Source organism: Rhinopithecus roxellana, chromosome 14, assembly GCF_007565055.1.
Source record: "Rhinopithecus roxellana isolate Shanxi Qingling chromosome 14, ASM756505v1, whole genome shotgun sequence".
NCBI classification, from domain to species: domain Eukaryota; kingdom Metazoa; phylum Chordata; class Mammalia; order Primates; family Cercopithecidae; genus Rhinopithecus; species Rhinopithecus roxellana.
In genome coordinates this window covers 70,682,701-70,705,671 of record NC_044562.1, presented here as the reverse complement: position 1 = coordinate 70,705,671, position 22,971 = coordinate 70,682,701, and the positions used below count along the sequence as shown (strand labels likewise).

The 22,971-nt window shown below is 38.3% G+C and overlaps 1 protein-coding gene and 1 long non-coding RNA gene across 5 annotated transcripts in view; one reads left to right on the top strand and one right to left on the bottom strand.

Annotated features, from left to right (window-relative positions):
- LOC115893205 overlaps nt 1-16,961 on the bottom strand; it is a 98,890-nt gene extending 81,929 nt beyond the window's left edge. For all 4 annotated transcript variants that reach the window (XR_004053179.1, XR_004053180.1, XR_004053178.1 and 1 more), the window contains exon 1: nt 16,841-16,961. This is a non-coding gene — a long non-coding RNA (uncharacterized LOC115893205). The remainder of the gene's footprint in view (nt 1-16,840) is intronic.
- Nucleotides 16,916-22,971, top strand: part of AGPS (alkylglycerone phosphate synthase) — a 159,557-nt gene continuing 153,501 nt past the window's right edge. The window contains exon 1 of the mRNA XM_010382432.2: nt 16,916-17,322. Within this exon, the coding sequence (XP_010380734.2) occupies nt 16,979-17,322 (344 nt within the window). The 5' untranslated portion in view covers nt 16,916-16,978. The remainder of the gene's footprint in view (nt 17,323-22,971) is intronic.

The window sequence follows — 22,971 nt, the reverse complement described above, 5'->3', positions numbered from 1 at the left end:
AACACATGACTGATCCTGGATATAGGTTTGCTTTGTCTGACCTCTCACAATCCCCTTTTAGGTGCCTAGTGTTCTGATGGTATCTCCATTCTGACCTATCAAAACTTGCTCTTAGGAAAGAATGTGACATCAATGATTTATTCTTTGGCCTAGAGTATTTGAGGTTTCTCTTACATGTTTGTATAAAACAAGATTTATTTCCTACCCTCCCATCACTGCCCCCTACCTCACACACACATACACAAATCATACAGAAGAAACTACTTTCTATGGTTAAGGCCAAGCTAGTCTGTGGGAGTTCCTCAAAAATAAATATATGAGAAAGGAATTAGACCTACTGCTATGATCAACAACATCTTTCCCTGGGGGAAAAGTGTCTGCTAAAGTGAAACTAAAGAGAAGACCCACACAATTCACCAGGTGAATATAATAATTCAAAGCATGAGCCCGAGGGGCTCAATATCTTGATCCTAAACTATTTAATTCTCTGTTAAAAGATAATAAATATTTTAATTTTTTGGGTGATGTTGTATAGGGGCTTTATCCTGGAAAAGTACCAAAAAAAAAAAAAAAAAAAACTCATTTGATGATACACAAATGGATTATCTTAACAAGAAAACACCGGACAACACTATAATTCCGTATGTTCTGGTAACATCGAGAGAGCTGAAAAAGGAATCTGCACCTCAGAATTGTAGGATACTGAGAGTACTACTGGGTTGGGAGGAGATAAAGATTGATAGTGACGACTGTTGGACTCAGAATGAACGGTCATATGCATCAAACTCTTTCCATTAAAGAGAGTTAGTTTATCTTACTGACTGTAAAAATGAGTAATTATATTTCTCTCTTACCAATAAGTAAAATTATTAGAAAGATGATTTCTTTCACAACAGTTATGAAAGTGAAAAGATGTCACTTATCTTTCCCTTTCCCTTCTTCTACCTAAATAATCATCCTTTAGTTTGCATAGTTAACCATTTCTAGGGCTACTTTTGGGTATGCTATTAATCTCTTTTTATTTAATGTGTTTTATTTATAAGTGGAGACTCCCCATCATTCATTCCCCTTCAAGAACATCTATAGTGAGAAATCACTGGACATGAAAATTACAGTAAGGTAACCCAGAAACAGCAGTTACTATTATTGTAACCTGAGGGAGAGTGGCATCCAAGAAATCTTACAAAAGGTTGTGTCAAACAAACAATAAAAGCAATCTCTGACGGACCAAATCACTGATTGATGAAGTGCTTTGCCAATTTAGGCAGTAAGAAGCTGTTTAATTATACCAAAGCAGTATTGCAGACTACATCAAGCTATTCTCTATTTTTGATGAGATGATATCTACTTGCCAATAGAGTGCATGATTTACTATTATAATCTGATCAACATCATAGCTGAACAAATATAATTCTCCTGGGGGACTGAAATGTATCCACTACTTCAGGGATTAACTCATATCAATTACAATGAGTTATTGGATTGAGGTTGTGAGCAAAGTCACATTTTGTTCTGTACTGATGACTTGCATTCTGAAAGTATGGTAGGAAACCCAAAATATTTTCAAAACCACTTGTGCTAGAAATCACTACCTAAGTGTAGTTTTAGAGATGAATACAGAGAAAGAGACTGAAACATAACTTTTAATATATTCTGTATAAACTGAGGCCTAGGGATAGCTAGGGTCTGTCAGTGTATAAAGTTTCTTATTTTTTTTCCTAAGGCCTCCAGTTGTGGGTATGGGAGATCATTTTCTTCTTGAGATTTTAAGGTTGTTGAAGGCAGAAACCATATGTTGTATTTATTTTCTCTTCTACCACGATTCCTTGGTTGAGGTGGTCAAGGTTAAGAATAAACAAAAAAAGGCAGGCTAGAGTATTTGTGCCATGTCAGATTGAAGTCCACCAGGAGTGGGACTAGAAGCTAGGAGCTGAGCTTTGCACCCATAACCCCATCTGGGAATGGTGGGGATAATACAAAATTTAGTAGCCATTGCTATTGTTCTTCTCTACATCTATGAATACAGATAAACTCAGGAAGCCCCAGTTTGAGTGCCTGATAGCAGTACTCCACTCTTGTATTCAGACATTTATAGCATCAAAGCATTTTGAAAGTTTTACGTAATTGGAAGTCATTGTTTAGCTCCCTTTCTTTTGACTTTAGTAACAAAACCATCTCAGATAGATTGGGGTCCAACTATAATTCTTTTAAAGACAATCCTTGCAAATCCATTTTCATACATCTTATCTCTAGTATTTAAAAGTTATTTCTTTTCTCTTATTCCACCTGTAGTAGCCAGTTTTCAAAAGGTCCCCGATGATTTCTGCCTCTTGAAATTCACATCCTTCTATTGTCCCCTGCCACAACCTACTAAGATTGATGTGTAATGACCAACAGGATAAGACAGAAATGATGGTATGTCACTTTTAAGACTAGATTACAAATGTCTGAAGCTTCTATTATGGACCCTCTCTCATTTGCTTGCTCTCTTAATTATCTTTTCTCTCTCACTTCTCTCTGTCTGATCACTTGCTCTGTGGGAAACCAGCTACCATTTCATAAGGACACTCGAACAGCCTATGAAAGACCCATGTGGTAAGTAACCGAGGCTGGCTAACAACCTTGTGAGTGAACTTGGAAGTGGATTATCCAGCCCCAGTTAATCCTTGAGATGACTGTAGCCCTGGATAACAGTGTGATTGCAACTTTTTGAGATATTGTGAGCCAGAACCACCCACCAAAGTTGTTCCCGGGTTCTTGATTCTTAGAAATGATGTAGGATAATAAATGTTTGTTGTTTTAAGCTGCTAAGTTTTGGGGTGATTTATTACCCAGCAATAGTTAACCAATATAACATAACTTTATTGAAATGTAACATACTGGCTTTATGGTTAGGTTGAAGAAATGACATCTCTTGCTCTTTTCTGCGGGTGGCAGTTAATTGCTCTCCAGTGCTTTGTCAAAGTATTTTGCCAGTTTGCTTTTTGCAAAACTACTGAAGACAGTAATTGACCTGATTATATCTTAATTCTCTGAAAGAGTTCATTCAATTCACAGAGGATGAACACATTACTCTAAGATATCTATTTACTTACATTGGTTTACCATTGGCTTGTCCTTGCAATCAGAACTGCTAGGTGGTTAAATAGCATAATGTGTTTTATAGCTGTTTTCCTCATCTCTCATTTTCACAAATGTGGGGTAGTATTAGTATCAGTGAATACTGGAGAAATCATGACATTAAAGTTAATGACTAGCTGAGGCCACTAGGATGACTGATGAATTTACATTTATGGAGTGGCATGGTTAACATATTTGATATCTGAGTGATGGGACAGGTCATGCATGTTAAAATTTTTGCTCACTCTTTATACTCTACTATCCTCTCTAAATTTTTTTTTTTTTTTTTTTTTACAATATTCATTGATGGTTTTTGAAACAGTAATAAAAGGACAGGCTAAGTTAAAAATGTATTTTAATTTAATTTTTATTTTTGAGACAGGGTCTCGCTCTGTCACCCAGGCTGGAGTATAGTGGCACTATCTCGGCTCACTGCAACATCCACCTCTCAGGTTTAAACAATTCTCCTGCCTCAGTCTCCCAAGCAGCTGGGATTACAGGTGCATGCCATTGTGCCCGGTTAATTTTTCATAGTTTTAGTAGAGACAGGGTTTTACCATGTTGGCCAGGCTGCTCTCAAACTCCTGACCTCAAGTGATCTGCCTGCTTGGCCTCCCAAAGTGCTGAGATTACAGAGTGAGCCACCACACCCATCCTAAGTTAAACATTTAAATATAGTTTTACACTTTTTATTAGGGAAAACTTGAAAACACACCCAAATAGAGCGTACACGAACCCTCATGTATCCATCACCCGGCTTTAACACGGCCATTCTTGTCTTATTTATCCTCTGATCCACTTGCTGTGTTCCTTGCTAACTACCTGCACTGGATTATTTGGATGCAAATCCAAGATATCATCTTTTTCCCTAAGACAAGGTAATTAATATTCTTAGTACAAAGCTGGGAAGCAGGAGCTCACCTGTTGTTCTCACTGATGGGTTCTAAGGAAAATGTGAGTTCCCATAAATATGTTTGTATTTCAGGCAAGTTACATGACTGATCATCAACCTATATTATTTCTTCTAAGGTAAAACCGAATTTTCACAGTTTTATGGTAATATTATAAATTCACATTCTGAATTCTGGGTTTGAAGGTAAATACGACTTTTTTTTTTCCAGAAATTATAAGATCCACCAGGGAGCTGGAAGTTCCACAGACTGGTTATAATAAACAAACTCCCTAAATGATGAGTGGTGTTTTGAAGACCATAGTTAGAACTTGGGATTGTGCTTCCCATGACTACAAATGTATTTGTGGCTTAGGTGCAAAAGGGTAGGTCAGTGGGTAGCTAACTACCAAGGACTGATTTTCCTGGAGCTGGTGTTTTATAAGTGTCATCCAGAACTGGCATATAAAGTGGCTCATTCACCCAAGTATCTTCCTTTCCTTTTTACAAAATCCTTGGCTGCTGTGGGGCCTACATCTCTTCTTGATTATTATTGCATCTGGTGTCATGTTTTTCCAGCTGGTGTACTGCTTCCCTGTAGGCTTCTTGATGTTCACTCCTCCAGCAGCCTCCTGCCCCTCTGAGAGAGCTCATCCTATGACCTTGCTCTACGCAGGCAACCTTTCTAACCTGAGCTGTGATTACATGGATACGTTTAGAAGCTGTTTATGGATCATATATATGGCTCATCATAAAAAAAAGAGTGTTAGAATTGATTAATTAAAACTTCAGTTATGTGAATTTTGACTTTTCTTCTCCCCAAACACCACATACAAAGTAGTATATTACTTTTGATCCAGTAGCTTTGCCATTAAAAAAAAAAAAGAAATGAAGGTGCTGACAGTCCCTGATACTTGAATGCCTTCAAAATAGAAATAAAAAATTAATATCTAACACTTTCAAACATACCATTATTTGGCATAAACACTTAAAACAAGCCAGATCAAGGACATATTTTGAGGACTATATGCACAGGGTCTGACAATGTCCTGAAAGAGTTTATTTTATAAAAAGAATCCCCTTTAGCAGAATTTGTTGGCCTCCTAGTGACCATCCTCATGTTCCTGCCTTGCAGTCTGTCTATGAGTGGTTCTATGCAGGGCTCTATTTTCAGGTGTGTCCCCTGCTTTGGCTTCTCCTAGGAGGACCTTCTGGAATTAACCTCAGCTGTCTTCCCATGACTTTGTCTCTTGGCTCATAGACTGACCCTCATGTTTCTCTTCTCATCTCTCTCTAGTCCTGCATCACACTGACCCAGGTTGAAAAAAACAGGAAAAAAGATGAGACTAAAAGAAAGGAAAAACAAGAAAGTGAGGATGTTAAAAAAGAAATGAAGGAAATTAAGAGCATGAAGAAGCTACCATATATCTTCACTTAAAAATCTAGTCAGCAAATATGTCAACATTAAAAAAATAGATTTCAAAAACAGATAATGCTTCTTTCAGCAGCAGATTGAGGGATGCAGTGGGAACACTGCATGGATGATTAACAGGTCATTTTAAACATTTGATTCAAAGTAGCTTTCATGCTTTTTCAGGCTTCAGGATTATTATTGCTTGTGGTAGGAGGTGGTGCCATGGTTCAGTTAGACTAAAGAGAAAACTTATTTGACTATTAAAAAAATAAGGATGGGATGACCATTAGAGGTATGTGCACTCCTAATACACTCACAGTAGCTTTCTTAAGCATAAGTTAAGCAGTGGGGAGCAAAGTCAGCTTCCCCTTTCAGAAAAGAAAATAATGGGAAATGGTGAATAGAGGGAGAGCTAAGGGCCACTTGGGAGGATTAAGCAGGCAGGATACTCTTTCTGTAAATTCCCCTGAATAGAGCATAGGGAGTCCTAAGGGAGTCTATAGTCCTGAAGTAGTCAAAGGCAGAATTAGTCAGAGATGATTACAAGCCCCTGAAGACCACTGACTTTTGCCACATTCTCAGTTCCAACTTTCTCTGGGGCTCTGGGGAATCTTAGTGAATGCAGAGACTTGGTTCATCTCTTTGCCCCAGAAGAATACTTTTAGTCAATGGAAAAAAAAAAAACAATTACTATCATATCTGAATTAAGATAGAAAAGACTTGCCTTTGAGAATACCACTTGCTTTTGGGTGCTTGGTAGTTATTGTCTACAAAGGATAAAGATGGTCAGATGAAGAGAACTAAGAAACTTGGAGATATGAAAAGGCTAAGTGCTAGGATTTATGAATAAACAATTACCAAGCTATGCTGTCCATAGCATTAAAAAAATCATTCTGGGAACAACCCACCCAGAACATCTTTTAACTATTTACTACCGATCTAACTGATCTAACTGCAATGATAAAAATAACTTTGTGACCCTAAAATGGAAGTGAATCAGATCTTACAAAGTAACTTAAATCATGCTATATCACAAAAGTCACACTAAATTCAGCTATCCCGTTTATAGGAATTATGCTTGTGTTCATATTTGGGTTGGATTTGGAAATTTGATTTTGAAGTGTAGGAATGACTTTCACTATGTGATTGCTTATGACTTTCAAAATGTGATTATATGAAATTGAAATATATATATTTCATACATATCAATATATGAAATTATTCCTTAAATATTTTTTGCAGCTTTTTAAAATTAATAGTGGCATTACATATTACTTCTGGCAACTGGCTGTCTAGAGCTTCCTCAGTGCATGTTTTAGCAGATGTTTTTAGAAACATTTTAGAGCTGCAGTTCTCAAGATGTCGTCTGGAAACTGCTGTGGGTCCTTGAGACCCTTTCAGTGGGTCAGCAAGGTCAAAACTATTTTCATAATAAGACTAAAACGTTATTTGTCTTTTTCACTCCCATGCTCTCATGAGCATAGAGTGGAGTTTTCCAGAGGTTACACAGCATGTGATATCTCAAAAGATGGAATTCAGAAGCAGATACGAGAACCCAGCTGTCTTCTACTAAGTCAGAAGCCAGGCATCAAAGATATTTATGAAAATGTAAAGGAATATCATTCTTCTCATTTTTTTCTGAAAAATATGGTTATTTTAAATAAAATATGTTATAATATGCATTGGTTTATCATTATTTCTAAGTAAACTGATAATCAAGACTTTAAATATTTTTCAATTTTAATTTCTAATATAGTTGGATAGATATAAATATAAACAGAAGCTCTTTGTGGGGCGTGGTGGTCTCAATTTTTTTTGTTTTTTTGCAACAGGGTCTTGCTGTGTTGCCGTGGCTGGAGTACAGTGGTGTGATCAAGGCTTACTGCAGCCCCTACCTCCTACCTCACTACCTCAGCCTTTCAAGTAGCTGGAACCACAGGCAGGCTCTACCATGACTGGCTAATTTCTTAATTTTTTTAGAGATGGGGGTCTCCCTATGTTGCCCAGGCTGATCTCAAACTCGTAGATGCAAGTGATCCTCCTACCTCAGCCTCTCAAAGTGTTGGGGTTATAGGTGTGAGTCACCACACCTGGCTGGGTCTCGATTTTTAATATTATAAAGGGATCCTAGAGACTAAAAAGTTTAAGAGTTGCTGCTTTAGAGGTGTTTTGTTGTTGTTGTTTTGTTTTGTTTTGTTTTTGAGACAAGGTCTCACTCTGTTGCCCAGGCTGGAGTGTAGTTGTGTGATAATGGCTCACTGCAGCCTGGACCTCCCAGGACTAAACAATCTTCCTGCCTCAAACCCCCCACCCACCCTTAGTAGCTGGGACTACAGGCACTCGCCATTACCCCTGGCTAACTTTCTACATTTTCTGTAGAGGTGTGGTTTCGTCATGTTGCTCAGGCTGGTCTTGAACTCCTGGCCTCGAGCCATCAGTGCAGCTCAGCCTCCCAAAGTGCTTGGGATTACAGATGTGAGCCACTGCGCCCCGTGTGCGTTAGATTATTGATATTGGTAAATATAAAATCTTGATTATATATGTATTTTCCAATAAAATTAATTATTTTAAAGTGATTTTTGACTTGGGTTCCCAAAATACTTGTGCATCTATCATTTTGCAATAAATCTGAGATGTAGGCAAGTCATAAATTATTCCTTCTTAAAATATGAAAAAAATCAAGAAATCAAGAATTTTAGATTGCATACTAAGTTAGCAGAAGGGAAATTATACATAAGGTACTTTCAACTCTCTCCCAATTATTTGGCTAATTTTAAAAGTCGCTTTCCTTTTTCCCTGTATACTTTAGTGCAATTGTGACATCCAGGAGCACAGTGAACGGCATTGTGACACAACATGGAACTACCTGCAGCCACTTTCACATTAAACATCTTCACCTCCTAAGCTAACTTACTGCTCTTTACTGCAAAAGACAGCTAACCATAGTTCAATGCTTTCCTGTCATTCAAACACTGTAATCTTATTTTTGTAGTTGTTTAGGTCTTCATCTTTTCTCAGTACAACTTTTTACAATGGCCAACAGGTTCTCAGGTATACCCAACAGACTGACTTCCACTTGGGAGAAAATTCCAAAGTAGTGATCTCTTCAGGCTTGTCATGCTAATTCCCTGCTCAAGAGCTTATAAAAGCTCCCACCGGCAAAAGTTTTTACTCTTTTGCTAAGTTTTCAGTGTTCCCACAGTTGGTCTCACCGTACCCGTTTATCTTTATTTCTCTTCCCTCTACCAATAATTAATTTTTTCCAGGAAGACTGTCTTCCTTATACCAGCTTCACTTCCCCTTCCATAATTGCACTTAGAATTTATATTTTTGCTCATTAATCCTTAATGCTCCTGAGAAACAAGCCCAGAGATCAAGACAACACACTTGGCCATGGTAGAGCCAATATTCAAACCTAGGTCTGTGCAGCACTGAAGCCACTGCTCTTAGCCATTATACCAACTATATTACTAACTTGGTTACATTAAAATGGGCTCAATGACCCACGATTGTATGCTCAGATTGGTGAAAACATCTAAATGCTGTTTACAAGAGACACATCTAAAATATATGGATACAAAAAGATTAAAAGTTATAGGACAGAATCATATACACACTCACAAAGCTGGTGTAGTTAAACTTTAAAACAAAAACCATTATTAGAAACAAAGAGGGACACTTGATAATTATAAGAGGTTCAGTTTGCCAGAAAAATATAATAATTTTGATATATCTACAACATAGCTTCGAAATAGAGAAAATAAAAATTAGCAGACCTACAAGGAAAAATGAATAAATCCATAATAGTGGAATATTTCAACATACTATCAATAACTGATAGAATAAGTAGATAAAATACCTACGATTTAAAATATTTAAACAATACAATCAGCAAATTTGAACGAGCATTATATGGAACCCTCTACTCCCAAACAAAAAAGGATACTTATTATTTTTAAATACAAAAGTGAATTATTTATAAGTGAATAATAGTGAAAATACAGTTATCAAAACTTGAAGGAATAAAGTGAATTGCTTAGAGAGAAATTTATACCCCTTAGAGATATAGTCTGTAAAAAAAACCCGCCAGAATGGTGGCACGCACCTGTAATTCCAGCTACTCAGGAAGCTGAGGTGGGAAGATTATCTGAACCCAGGAGTTCCAGGTTACAGTGACCTATGATCATGCCATTGCCCTCCAGTGACAGAGTGACCTTGTTTCAAAAAAAAAAAAAAAAAAGAAAGTAAAGAAAAAACAAACAGTATAAATAGAAAATCCAAATAGCATTATTTTATTTAATCTATGAATAAAAACCTTCCCATAAAGAAAACTCCAGGTTCAGATTGTTTCTTTGGTGAATTCTACCAAACATTTAAGGAAGAAATAATGATCAATCTTATACAAACTCTTCTTGACACTAGAAAACAAAGGAGTACTCATTAGCTTGTTTCATGAGGTCAGCAATACCTGACATGAATATTAGAGAAAGAAAAATTTCTTTTAAATTACTTTAAAATATACTTTTAATATACTTTTAAATATATACACTTTTAAATATAAATACAAAAATCCCTAAACAACATTTTAATATACTGTATTTAGTAATATATAAAAAGGCCAATACCTCATGACCAGGTTGGGTTTATGCCAGGATTACAAGGTTGCCTTAACAGCAGAAGGCCAATCCTTATAATTTACCTTACCAACAGAATAAAAGAGAAAAATCATATGATTATCTCAACAGATACAGAAGCCACCTCTGTCACCAGCCCATGGTTTTTTTTTTTTTTTTTTGAGACAGAGTCTTGCTCTGTCACCCAGGCTGGAGTACAATAGCACAGTCTCAGCTCACTGCAACCTCTGCCTCCTGGGTTCAAGTGATTCTCCTGCTTCAGCCTCCTGAGTAGCTGGGATTACAGGTGTGTGCCACCACGCCTGGCTAATTTTTGTATTTTTAGTAGAGATGGGGTTTCGCCATATTGGCAAGGCTGGTCTTGAATTCCTAGCCTCAAATTATCTGTCCGCCTCCACCTCCCAAAGTGCTGGGATTACAAGCATGAGCCACCCAGCCCGGCAAGAAAAAACATTTGCTAAAATTCAATATCCATTTATGATAAAAACTGCTGGCAAACCACGATCAAAAGTGGAGTTCCTTAATCTGCTAAAAGGTTTATTAAAAAAGCAAAACATCAGAACCCTACTACAAACAATGGTGAATGTGGAGAGATTTCCCTTGGAAATCAGGAACATCATAAGGTTGCCATTATCTAAACTTCTATTCAACAATGCACTGGAGGTCCCAGCCAGCTGGGTAAGGCAAGAAAAAGCACAAGATATAACAATTGAAATGGAAGGAATCAACTGTCATTATTCACAAATGATACAATTCTATGTAAAAGATCTAGAAGAATATATAATAGTTAAGATAGTGCGATATTGATACAAAGCTGATACATAAACCAATGGAACAGAATGGAGAGCTCAGCAACAGATCAGTGCTTATATGGACACTTGATTGACGACAAAGGTGGCAATGTCAAACAAGATCTGTTCAACAAGTGGTGCTGAGACAACCCCCCATACCAATGTGGGGGGAAAAAAATTGACTTCTATTCCACAAACACCAAAATCAATTCCAGGTGAACTATAGATATAAATATGAAAGGCGAATCGATACAGATATGAAAGTCTAAAAAGCCTTATAAAAATAAGGCTTCTAGAAGATAATACAGGAGAATTACCTTCACTACCTCAAAGCAGAAAAAGATATCTTTAACAGAACACAAAAAATATTAAATAAAGGAAAAGGTTGGCAAATTTGATCATAATGAAAGTTACATCTTTTGCTCTTCAAACATCACTATTAGGCAAATAAAAAGGAAATCACATAATGAAATTAGAAACTTGCAATACATCTATCTGAAAAAGGCTCATATCTGAAATATATGAATAATTCTTACAAATCAATACGATGATTAAAGGTAACCAACTGAAAGATGAATAAGAGTCTAGAACAGTAGTTTCACAAATAATGACATCCAAATAGTCAACAAATGCATAAAAAGGTGCTTGATCTCATTAGTAATCAGGGAACTGCAAATTAAAACCACAATAAGATAATAGTACACATCTATCAGAGTGACTGAAACTAACTAGATTGACAATAACACATATTAGAGAAATGGGAACTTTCATATACTGCTGGGGTAGAAAATTTTGTAATATCTCTTTGGAAAACGGATTGGTGCTTCATTATCTGTTACAGTTAAGCACAGTTAAACATATGTACACTTTCTGACCTAGGAATTCCACTCTTAGATGGATACTCAACGGAAATTCATATGCCTGTCCACCTAGAGACATCTACAACAATGTGCATAGCAACCCCTATCCATAGTAGTATGAAACTGGAAACACTTCGAACATCCATTAATTGTTGAAAAGATAAACTCTGATATATGGATTCAACAGAATACTATACAGCAAAGAAAATAAATGCACAACTACAACAATATTATTGAAACTCATAAAGATAATGTTGAATGAAAGAAACCAGACACAAAAGAACATATCATAAGCTTCTATTTATATAAATGCAAAAAACAGGAGCAGGTGAAGGATGCATGCCTGGTTGGTAAAACCATAAAAAATAAACAAGGAAGTGCTTATCATACAACTAGGACAATGGTTACCTTTGGTGGGCAGGGAGAGTGCATAAAGCGATTGGGAGAGAGCATAAGGGAGAATTCTGTATTCTGTAATGTTCTATTTCCTGACCTAGATGGTAAATTAAGGGTACTTGATTTGTGATAATTTATGCTTTGGTTCACTTTTCTTTGTGTTATATTTCACAAAAAAAGGGTATAAAAATCCAAAAATTCCTATATTTAGGGATCACTCAGAAGTTCTGAAGACAAGTAATAAAAATCAAAGCAATAAAGAAATTTGGTGCATGATTCCAGGAGTTAATCTATTCTATTTAGACTTTTTTTGTGCCTCAAGTTAGATGTCATGAATGCAAATAAATCCACTCCACTTAAAATTACAGGTCATACATTTACTGCTTGTTTCTGTGCATGTGGTCTGCTCTCAATTAAGAGCCAAGTTATCAAGAGCCAAGTGTCCCAGGACTCAGAAAGAACAGGTTTGTTGAGATGGCCTACCTAAAAGTGATATTCACTGAGGTTTTAATTTTTGTGGGAATCACAAGAATCTCGACAGACTTGGCTTCATGTGAAATATCTGTTCCTCTGGTAGCATGAATTCAGGATATCCTGCTTGGGTTCTACTTTTGTATGGAGAGGTGGTAGGAAACTCTTCATCAAGGTCACCTTCATACTTATTCCCACCAATAGTATTACATACTTTTTTTTCCCACTTACAGACTGACTCCTAGCCTGATTACACCATGTAAACGAGGAATTGGCTTAAATACTTTTGCATCTCATAGCACCTAGTAATGAATGCTTTTACTGTCTATGTTTTCATTATTGTACACATATTTAAAATACGTATATATAATCAGTAGTTTTTCTACTAGTACAATTTTGGTTTACATTAAGCTTTTTATCACCCAGAAGAAAGCTTTTTGTTACTCAGTTAACATCTGCGAAATTTATACATTTTGCCTTCTGAGAGTTGGCAAGAAGCATATCTATACCTCAATTTAGACAAGAGAGCGGTTAACTACATTTACATTTAAAGTATTTTAGTAGTGTCAGACTGAGCACTCCAGGGAGTCAGGTTAACTGATCCTTAAATTCCAAAAAATCTAAAAAATCTAAAAATTAACAGATCCTTCCGAGCTTGACTGGACAGTGCTTGAACAATTTCTTAAGATCTGGAGATCTAGCACAAAAATCAAGTCCTCCTCATTGTCTGACTTTTCTCAGAACCATTAAATAGTTCTTTTATGTTAGTCAAATAACTCTTAGAATGTCTTAACTTTTTTACAGAGCCTGTGTTACAAGGGAGGTGGTGAATCAGAAAGGAGGTAACTGCATAGGCTTGGAAACCCAAGACTTGGAATTCCCAAGACTTATCTTTGACTTGTACATTACATAAAAGAAACTTATTTCTGATGGTTAGATCAGCAAGCTGGCTTATAAAAGCCTATCTAATCCATAATGTACTGGAAATGGTATTATTTTGACCACACGTAATCTTTTATAGCATTTTTTTTTTTTCTGAAAAAAATACATTTACAGCCCTAGGTCAGTATGCAAGGGAAAAATACTTCTTGCATATTTTCATTCTCCATACCCCAGTGTGGGTTATAACAGTAGTAGGGGAAAGGTAAGGTTGATATCTCCAGGCACCAATAACTTAAACTCTGCAACTGTGCTATCAAATATAGTCACCATGAGTCATATAAAGCCATTTAAGTTTAAATTAATTAATTAAAATTAAAAATTCAGTTTCTCAGTTTTCCTAGCCCAATTTCAAGTGCTCATAGTCACATATGACTAGCAGTGACAGTACAGATATAGAACATTCCCATTATCTTGGAAAGTGCTCTTCTATGAGGTAACTTTGTACATTAAATATTAGCTAGGCATTTTCTTTCCCTCCCTCCCTCCCTCCCTTCCTTCATTCTTTCCTTTCTTCCTTCTTTTTTTGTTGACAGGGTCTCACTCTGTTGCCCAGGATGGAGTGCAGTGGCACAGTCTCAGCTCACTGGAACCTCCGTTAGCTAGGCATTTTCAAATGGGGGAAAAGAGGAAAATAGTTCCTATGGGAACTCTGGCTCAGTGTCTCTCCCCAAATTCAAAGTGATGAGTCATTTATAAATTAAGTATAAGTCTCAGATTCTTACGTGGGATATGAACTCTGCCTTCATGGAGTTTATGGCCTACTGGAAGAAACAGACATGAGTAAATGAAAAGTTAATTAACATATAAAGGCAGTATGTGATAAATGGTAAGCAAGAGGATAAATTCTCAGGGAAAGAATAGATTTAAGAGACACAGAGGATAATGTACTGTTGATGTACTTAATATAAAAGGCAAAAGAAGAAAAGGCTGAAAATAACCCTGAGGTTGATGGAACAGGATGACAGTGGCACCTTGGTGGAGTATAGGGAAGCATAAAAGGGAGGGGAAAATGAGCTCAGTTTCTACCCCATTCAAGGAAGCACATGGAGAATCAGGGGATTACATTCTTGCAAAAACAAAAAATGACCTACTGTATCAAAGGCTACAGGACATCTCAATTCAATAACTTGTAGGTCTAGACAGCTGTTATTGTAGTTCTCTGTAACAACTTCATCAGTGACATCTGAGATTGGATTCTAAAGATAAAAGAGGAGGTAAAACATGAGGAAATGGAGGTAATGCCTAGATGAACTGAGGAGCTAGTATGCGGGAATAATTCTTGGCTCATTAATTATTGGATTGAGCCACCTCCATCTATCTGTTCTGGAGACTGCTTTATCAGGTCAGAGGAGATGAGTGTGGCTTTCTTCAGACTGTGCAAGACAAAAAGAACACCATTTGAATTATGTACATGACATTGGAAGGCAAAGTGGGTTTTAAAATTTTTAAATAAGAGACAACTCCTCTAATTGACAATGAAATCAAGTAAAGGAAAGGAAGCTAGTATTTTTCTTCCGTTACCAAATATGTAGGAGCGTATAGCCACTTTTCTGAGCATCAGTTGAACACTGAAAATGTCAATCAGGTACAACTTCTTTGTTGTGAGGGTAGGCAACAAAGTACGCAAAAGCCAGAAACTAGTGGCTTGCATGCTTTGATATTTAATTACACAAGATCAACTAAAGATTCTCTTTTTTCAGTTATAAATACCTAGGAAAGTGCTATATGTGTTTCATGTTCTTGCACCTCATGAATGAGGTCCTTTTAGCTGTGGTGGCAATCTCTGAAATTCTTCCCAGAACTCAATTCTTAAGAACCAGGAGTACAGTTTATAACTAAAGTGAAAATTTATTTTAGAAAGTTCAATTTCAGAATCTATAAAATAAAAAACAAAAACCCCAAGCCTATATAAGTAATTTTAACATACAGAGTTAATGTCCCCAAACTCTAATGGTGGAATAAGGACAATAACATGAAGTATATGGTATTTGAGATAAAATATAGCTATTTAAGAAAAGCTTCTTATTCTCCTTGAGACTTCATCTATAAAATTGGGATAATAAAACATGTCATTGTGTTGCTGCAAAGATTGATTAAAGAGATAAGTATAAGATGCCTAGGTTATGGCCATTTTTTATATTTACCAAATTCATAATTCTTTCTTGTTTCTACAACTGTACTAAATTATTTTAATAGCTGCAAAAGTATTTTACCATATTGACTATTTAACCATTTCTCTGTTGCTAAACATTTGGACTGTTTTCAACGGTTTGGCATCTCTTTGTATATGAATTTCAGAGGACATTAGGACCTCCTGTAAAGGCCAGGTAACATATATTTTGGGGCTTGTGGGACCACATAAGGTCTCTGTTGCATATTCTTTTAAAAAATTTCTTGTTTTTTTTTTTAACAACCCTTCTCAAATACAAAAACCATTAGCATGAGGGCTGTGTAAAAACAGGTCACAGGCTAGAGGTGGCCCTCCAACAACAATTTGCTTAGCCCTTAATTGATAGATTTTAACCAGTCTGAGCCTCTTTGGAAGTTCACTGTAAAGGCACAATCTCAATTTTAGAAGCTGGCGACACCCTAGAGAGCAATTGTTAGTCTCTAGTCCCACGGATGTGGTGTTCTTCAGATTTCATTGCCAATATTTTTCTTGTTAGGAAAGCATGACGTGAAAGTGGCGACAAGATGGAGAATGACAATGGCCAGTGTATGTGAGTTTTTGCTAATTCTTATGCAAGACACTGGCTGAAAAATAGGTGAGGAGCACTTTTCACGTGCTATCTTCCAGAAATGAATTCAATCTGTAAATAACTGAGATGTCTTAACAGCTCTTGGGTAATTTTTATCTGTACCAATAAGAAACTTTGTCTCTGTTAGAGTTAGGAAGGGATTAGGATCCAGTAATGAATGAAAACAGAACTGAAGTTGCAACTCACTTTCTGTACTTACTTGTGATCTAGCATTAAACACAGTGCCAGGCACGAAATAGGTGGTGAGAAATAAGAAAATGATAGAGTTATTTGCTCTAATGGTTACAGGCAATGATGGTCAGCTTTGAGTTACTTTGGTGACCCCGCAGGGAGGAAGAGCACAGGTGGAACATTAGACTCTCTTTCAGGAAAAGGATGCCGCTGGATCCATCAGGTCCAGTAGCACTGCTCACTTCTCGTGCTCCAAGGGATCTGCCCTCGAAGGCCCCCAGGCCACACCCAAGGACACCACCCAGGGTTCTAGGACATCTCGAGGGCAGACGTGGTTTGGCTCTTGGTCCAGCTGGCCCGGACTGAGCTAACCTGGAGTCAGCTCGAACTCACCTGCTTGGCAGGTGCGCGCTTCCCAAGGCGAGACCGGGGAGCGATGGCGCGGTGGGTGGGGGCAGAGAACGTGAAGCTCCAGGCGCATGGCACCCGCCGCCAAGTCGCCGCGGTGGCTGCCGGGATGCGCCGCAGCGAATGGTCGCGCCGGGCGCCGCTATGAGTGACCTTTCACCCGCGCCCAGCGGTTCCGGGCGGCGGCACAAGGCGGTAGCCATGGCGGAGGCGGCGGCTGCAGCGGGTGGGACGGGCTCGGGCGCGGGCGCGGGCGCGGGCGCGAGCTACGGGTCTGCAGTGGACCGGGACCGGGACCCGGACCGCCACGGGCGGAGGCTGCGGGTTCTCTCCGGCCATCTGCTGGGCCGGCCCCGGGAGGCTCTGAGTACCAATGAGTGCAAAGCGCGGAGAGCCGCGTCGGCGGCCACGGCGGCGCCCACGGCCACTCCCGCCGCGCAGGAGTCGGGCACCATCCCAAAGAAACGGTGAGTAGCGGGGTGTGGAAGGAGTTAGCAGCGAGGGACCAGGCCGGGCCTGCGCTGAAGGAGGGCAGGCGAGGTGGGAAAGGAAGTGACACGGGTGGGCGGAAGGCATCCCGGTCCCTGAAAGTAGGGACCCACCTCTCTTTCGAGAGAGTAGACTAGACCCTGGATTCTGTCAGGAAGGTGGCGGGATGGGATGATGGATTTTGGTCACTATGTGAGGGAAACAGACTTGAAGAACTCTAATTGGAGGAGGATTTAAAGGGTTCCTTTTTCCTGAGCTTTTAGTGACAGGAATTCATTCTTTTTATCTTGAAGTAATAGTTTGGGTGCTGAGGTCTTGGAATGGGTAGCAGAGGTTCTATTTTGCTCCGAGGAGATTTAAGTTTGTACTAGATGATAGATCATAGGGATCTCTCTAATTCGCGAAAGGCTGCTGTGGGGGAAACTGATGGTGCCCTGGAAAAAGGTGCTGACTGGTATCTGTGGGGTAAGTTCCGCTGTTGACTTTGAGGGAGGAAACCGATGAATGGTAAGAAACCATAAACTGCAAACATTAGCTAGTGGTTTAAGGTGGTGGTATAGCTACTGAGCTGTGTGTAACCAGAAGCTAAATGACAAGGGTCTACCGATGAGGGATGTTTGTAAGAGATCTTGACTTTAGATTTTTTTGGAGAAATCTTCTTCTTCTTCTTTTTTTTTTCTTTTTCTTTTTTTTTTGTATTTTTAGTAGAGACAGGGTTTCACCGTGTTAGCCAGGATGGTCTCGATCTCCTTAATCTCTGATGAAAGCTATTAGGAGAAGCTATTTTCTGACGTGTGGCTTTGTCACCGTGCATAAGCCGAGAGTGAAAAAAATATGTAGCTAATGTTTAAAGTGTACTTTTAAGTGTGCCAAAGGTTGTGCTGAATCTTTGTTTCTTCCCATGCTATGAGGTATGTGCGGTTTTCTTCCATTTTACAGATGGATAAATTAAAATTAAGTCTGCTGGAGGCTTAGCAGATAGCTGTGTGACAGATTAGAATTCGAAAGCACATCAAATTGACTTCATGGCCAAGTTCCTAAGCTATACTTGCTTCTGATGAATTAGTTCAACATACATGAGTCTTTACAAAATACACACTGTGCCAGCAATACAGAAATTTAAAAATACAGTATTTACTCTTAAGGAAGGAATAGCTTAGTAGGTAAAATTATAATACAGCATTATGAGAAACTTAACTGAGAACGATAGCACCTGGTCATTTAATCCAGATTTAGGTTGGTGTTTGTTAGTGCAAAGATGTTCCAAAGTAAAGATTGAGTAAATTTTGGATGTTTGCATTAGTAATAGTTTACCAAAGGGGAAAATTTTTCGTGGCATACAAACAGTATGTTCACAGTCAAAAAAGTTAAAGACAAATTAGGGAACTGCTGCGACTTAAGTGTAGCAGCAGAGTGTGAGAATGACGTGGGACGAAGACTGAAAAGGTGAATCTTATTTACTGGATTTTACGTGGGGCAATACACGATTAGATTAACCTTTAATAAAGGTCACACTGGGAGCGAATTGAAGACAGTTGAGCATTTTGGCAATATAATGGCTGGGAATATAGACCTGGATTTGAATTTCCACTACAGTTTCAACTGTATGTATTATCTTCGGCAAATCACTTAACCTCTCAGAGTTTCAGTCCCCCTCATTTGTGAAAACGGGAACAGTAATCCTGTTTTGCACTGTTGCTGTGAGAATTGAAAAAAATAGAGTTAAATGATCAAGTGTTTAGTGCAATGCCTGTCACATAACCTTTCAAAGAATGGTAGCTGCAATTTTCACTGTGTCCAAAGGCAGAGAGACTAGGAGACTATTATCACAGGGAGAAATGCTGGGATTCTGAACTAAGGCAAATTTTTGGGAGTAGGCAACTTAATTGAGAAAATGTTAGGAGGTAAATTTTCCATAACTTGGTTACTGAGTGGTGGGGAGGGGAGGAATAAAGGATTTCATCTCATCTCCTGGCTTCACTTGAGGTTATATTATTAATAGCTGTCATTGGATTTAAAACTTTTCTAAATGGTTTCATGTACATTTATGTCTACTCATTTGTATGCATGTGTGTGATTGTACATTTTATGCAGATTCACACTCTTAGAACCAAGTAAGGAGGGCAGGTTTTCCTTATGGTTAGATTTAATGGCTTGGTTTACAGTGTTCAAAGAAAAAATAGTAGTGTTTGTAAGGCACACCAAGATGATGGATGAGTCTTCCTGTAGTTGAAAGTGACTGGTCAGGGATGCCCTGTGTGGCTGCTCCAAGGACTGAAGGCATCGATAGTTGAGGCACAATTGTAACCCATTTATTGCATAGGTTATAGGTGGTTGGAAGCTCTGGTCTTTGGTTCAGGGTTAGACGGCTCATGGTAAAATCTAGTCTTGTACTGGTACTTTGAGATTTTTTATCAAAATATGAGGGAACACAGAAACTTAGATGACACATCAAAAGCTTCCACAGAAGGTGATATACTTGAAAGATTGTTCATGAGGAACCCAAGTCTCCCTTCTACTGCCTGCTTGGCTGGGCCTCCAGTTGCCAGCTACAGAATCCAGCCTAAAGGGAAGACAAATGATGGAGGAAGAAGGAACCACAGTAGATATCTAATAAGGTGTGAGTATGCCTATATGTCAATTATTTTGGAATAATTTTGTGATTTGTTATTAGTCTTTCCCTTTTGTTACCTTGGATGATGGCATTGGTTGTAATTGTTTTATCACATGGTTGGTTATACTTAAATTCATCATGGCCTGGAGTAGTGACTTCTTGAAATGCCATATTTTCATTCCTGTTACAGAATAGTCATGCGTATGTTTCAACATTTATAGAGTAGTTGCTTTGTGAAGGTCCTGTCCTAGGCATTGGAGGTAAAGAGAGGAATAAGTAGTCTTCAGCCTCAAAGACTTCACAGTCTAGGAAGTGAAAGACAAAGTGCAGTTTGATTAGAGCCACTGTAGATACAGGTACAAATGTAGCACAAAGGAAAGACTCTATATGGGGGTGGGTGGGTGGGGGTGGTCAGAGGAAGCTTTCTGGAGAAGGTTTTAAAATGTTGATGGTAGTTTGAGAGTTTATATTCCAGGCAAAGGAAACAGCATATGGCAAAGCAAGGGGGCATGAAAGTGCATATTGTATTTACATAACTAGATGATTTAGTATTGGTAGAGGTGAGAATAAAATGAAAGGAGGGCAGTGGCAGGTCATGGAGGTCTTTGGCTTGTGGGTTATCAGTCCATTCGTTCATGCATTCATTCATGCTTGTAAAATATAGCAGTGAACAAAAACTCTGCTCTATGGAACTTATATTCTAGCTGGAGTGGAGACAGTGAACAAACAAGTAATACAGTATGTCAGATAGTGATAAATATAAAGAAAACTGAAGCAGCTGAAGGGGCTTGGTGATAGAGAACCCTTGAAGGAATTAAGCTGGGAACAGACATGATCAGATTGGGTTTGGGGTTGAGAGAAGTCACTCCAGCTACAATGTTAAGAATGGATTGGAGAACGGAAAGGATGGACATAGATCAGTTAGAGGAGGCTGTTGTAACACAATTGGTGAGAAATAATGAAGAATTAAACTAAGATGATGGCAATGAAAATAGGGAGGAAATGATGTGTGTGAGAGTTTTAGAAGTTAGTTCATTAGGTGACACCGTTAAAGTTTAATCACACTTTAAAACTATGTGACTAAATTAATGCCACAGGAGTTTGGAGACTGAATGACAATAGAAAAGGGATGACACAGTCCAGAGGAATGTGGACATTTCAGAGGGCTGACCTAACAAAACCTGCTGTTTACTTATCACATGGTCTTCTATGAAGTCGACTCCAGTTTTCTTTTCTTTTCTTTTCTTTTCTTTTCTTTTCTTTTGTTTTGTTTTTTGATGTGGAGTCTTGCTCTGTCTCCCAGGCTAGAGTGCAGTGGCGCGATCTCAGCTCACTGCAACCTCCTGCCTCCCAGGTTCAAGCGATTCTCCTGTCTTAGCCTCCCCAGTAGCTGGGATTCAGGCGCTGTGCCCAGCTAAGTTTTGTATTTTTAGTAGAGATGGGGTTTCACCATCTTGGCCAGGCTGGTCTAGAACCCCTGACCTAGTGATCCACCCACCTCAGACTCTCAAAGTGCTGGGATTACAGGCATGAGCCACCAGGACTGGCTGGCTCCAATTACTCTATCCCGGAACATATGTTCTCATTTGAAGTTGCTGAGCGGAGTATTGAAGTAACAGTTTACTTTTGGATCCTCCTTTTTTCCTTAAGTGCATGTTACCCATGTACAGTTTTTCTTTTGACTTTGCTTCTAAGTGCAATTTAGATCCTTAAAAATCATAGTAAATGTCAATTACATATGTAACACTTTTATATCTTGATTTTGGACTTTTTTCAGTTTTTTTTTGTTGTTGTTGGCTCTTGTGATCTTACGAAAAAGAGAAGAAAAAATCCCATGTTAACTTTCATTCCTCCACACTGCTAACCTCTTTCCCAGTTATAACTTTGGCTCCAACCTCATTGTAGTTTGCATTAGTCAGAACTGCTCAATGGCAGTTTTTACAGAGATTATAAATGTTCAGGTCAAAAGAATGTCTGATTAAGAATGCCACTAATTGTTTAGTTTACTTGTTTATAATGTCACAAATGTCATTTTAATAAAAAGCAGTATATTAAGGTCGGGCATGGTGACTCACACCTGTAATCCCAGCACTTTGGGAGGCCCAGACAGGCAAATCACTTGAGCCCAGGAGTTCAAGACCAGCCTGGGTAAGATGGTGAGACCCCATCTCTACAAAAATACAAAAAGAATTAGCTGAATGTGGTGGTATGGGCCTGTGGTTTCAGCTTCTCGGGAGGCTGAGGCGGGAGGATTGCTTTGAGCCTGGGAGGCAGAGGTTGCAGTGAGCTGAGATTGTATCATCATACTCCAGCCTGGATGACAGAGTGAGACTGTGTCTCAAAAAACAAAACAAAAAAGTATTATTTAACATCTGCCAGAAGCTTTGGTAGCTTTTTTCCAGAAGGAATACAGCTGAGTTAACCTGTTGTAATTATTTTCCAAGAGACTATCCTGAAGCCTGTAAGAGCTGATACAGTTCCGCAGCAAAGGTTATTTGCACAAGTGACCTGGCTTAAAATTTAACATCGTTTGGCAAAATTCGAGCTTATTTTTGTAGTTCATGTTGAATGAAATATTTACTCTATTTTGAATTCCTAGCTAGGAATTCTAGTGATAGTAGTAGGAGAAGTTTTAATTGAATAAGTCCTAATATGACAGGAACCATGCTAAAGCTTATGTACATTATGTCATTTAAATCTCACACAACAGCTCTGAAAAGTGAGTGATACTATACGTATGTTACAGTTGAGGGACTAGAGGCTTAGAGAAGTTAATTTATGTAAGGCCTTGCATTTATGAAATGAAAGAGATGGCATTTCAACTCTGTTCTTGCTCCAGAGTCCATGTTCTTTCCTCTATGCTGGATTACCTCACCTAATGTTCCCGGGGAGATATTATCTACTTACTATTCATCATGTTGCTCTCTTTGTCATGCCAAGTTTCAAAGCTTTTGTGATTAAGTAGATCATGATCAAATACTTTGTCATATAGTTAAGAAGGCATTAGTTTATG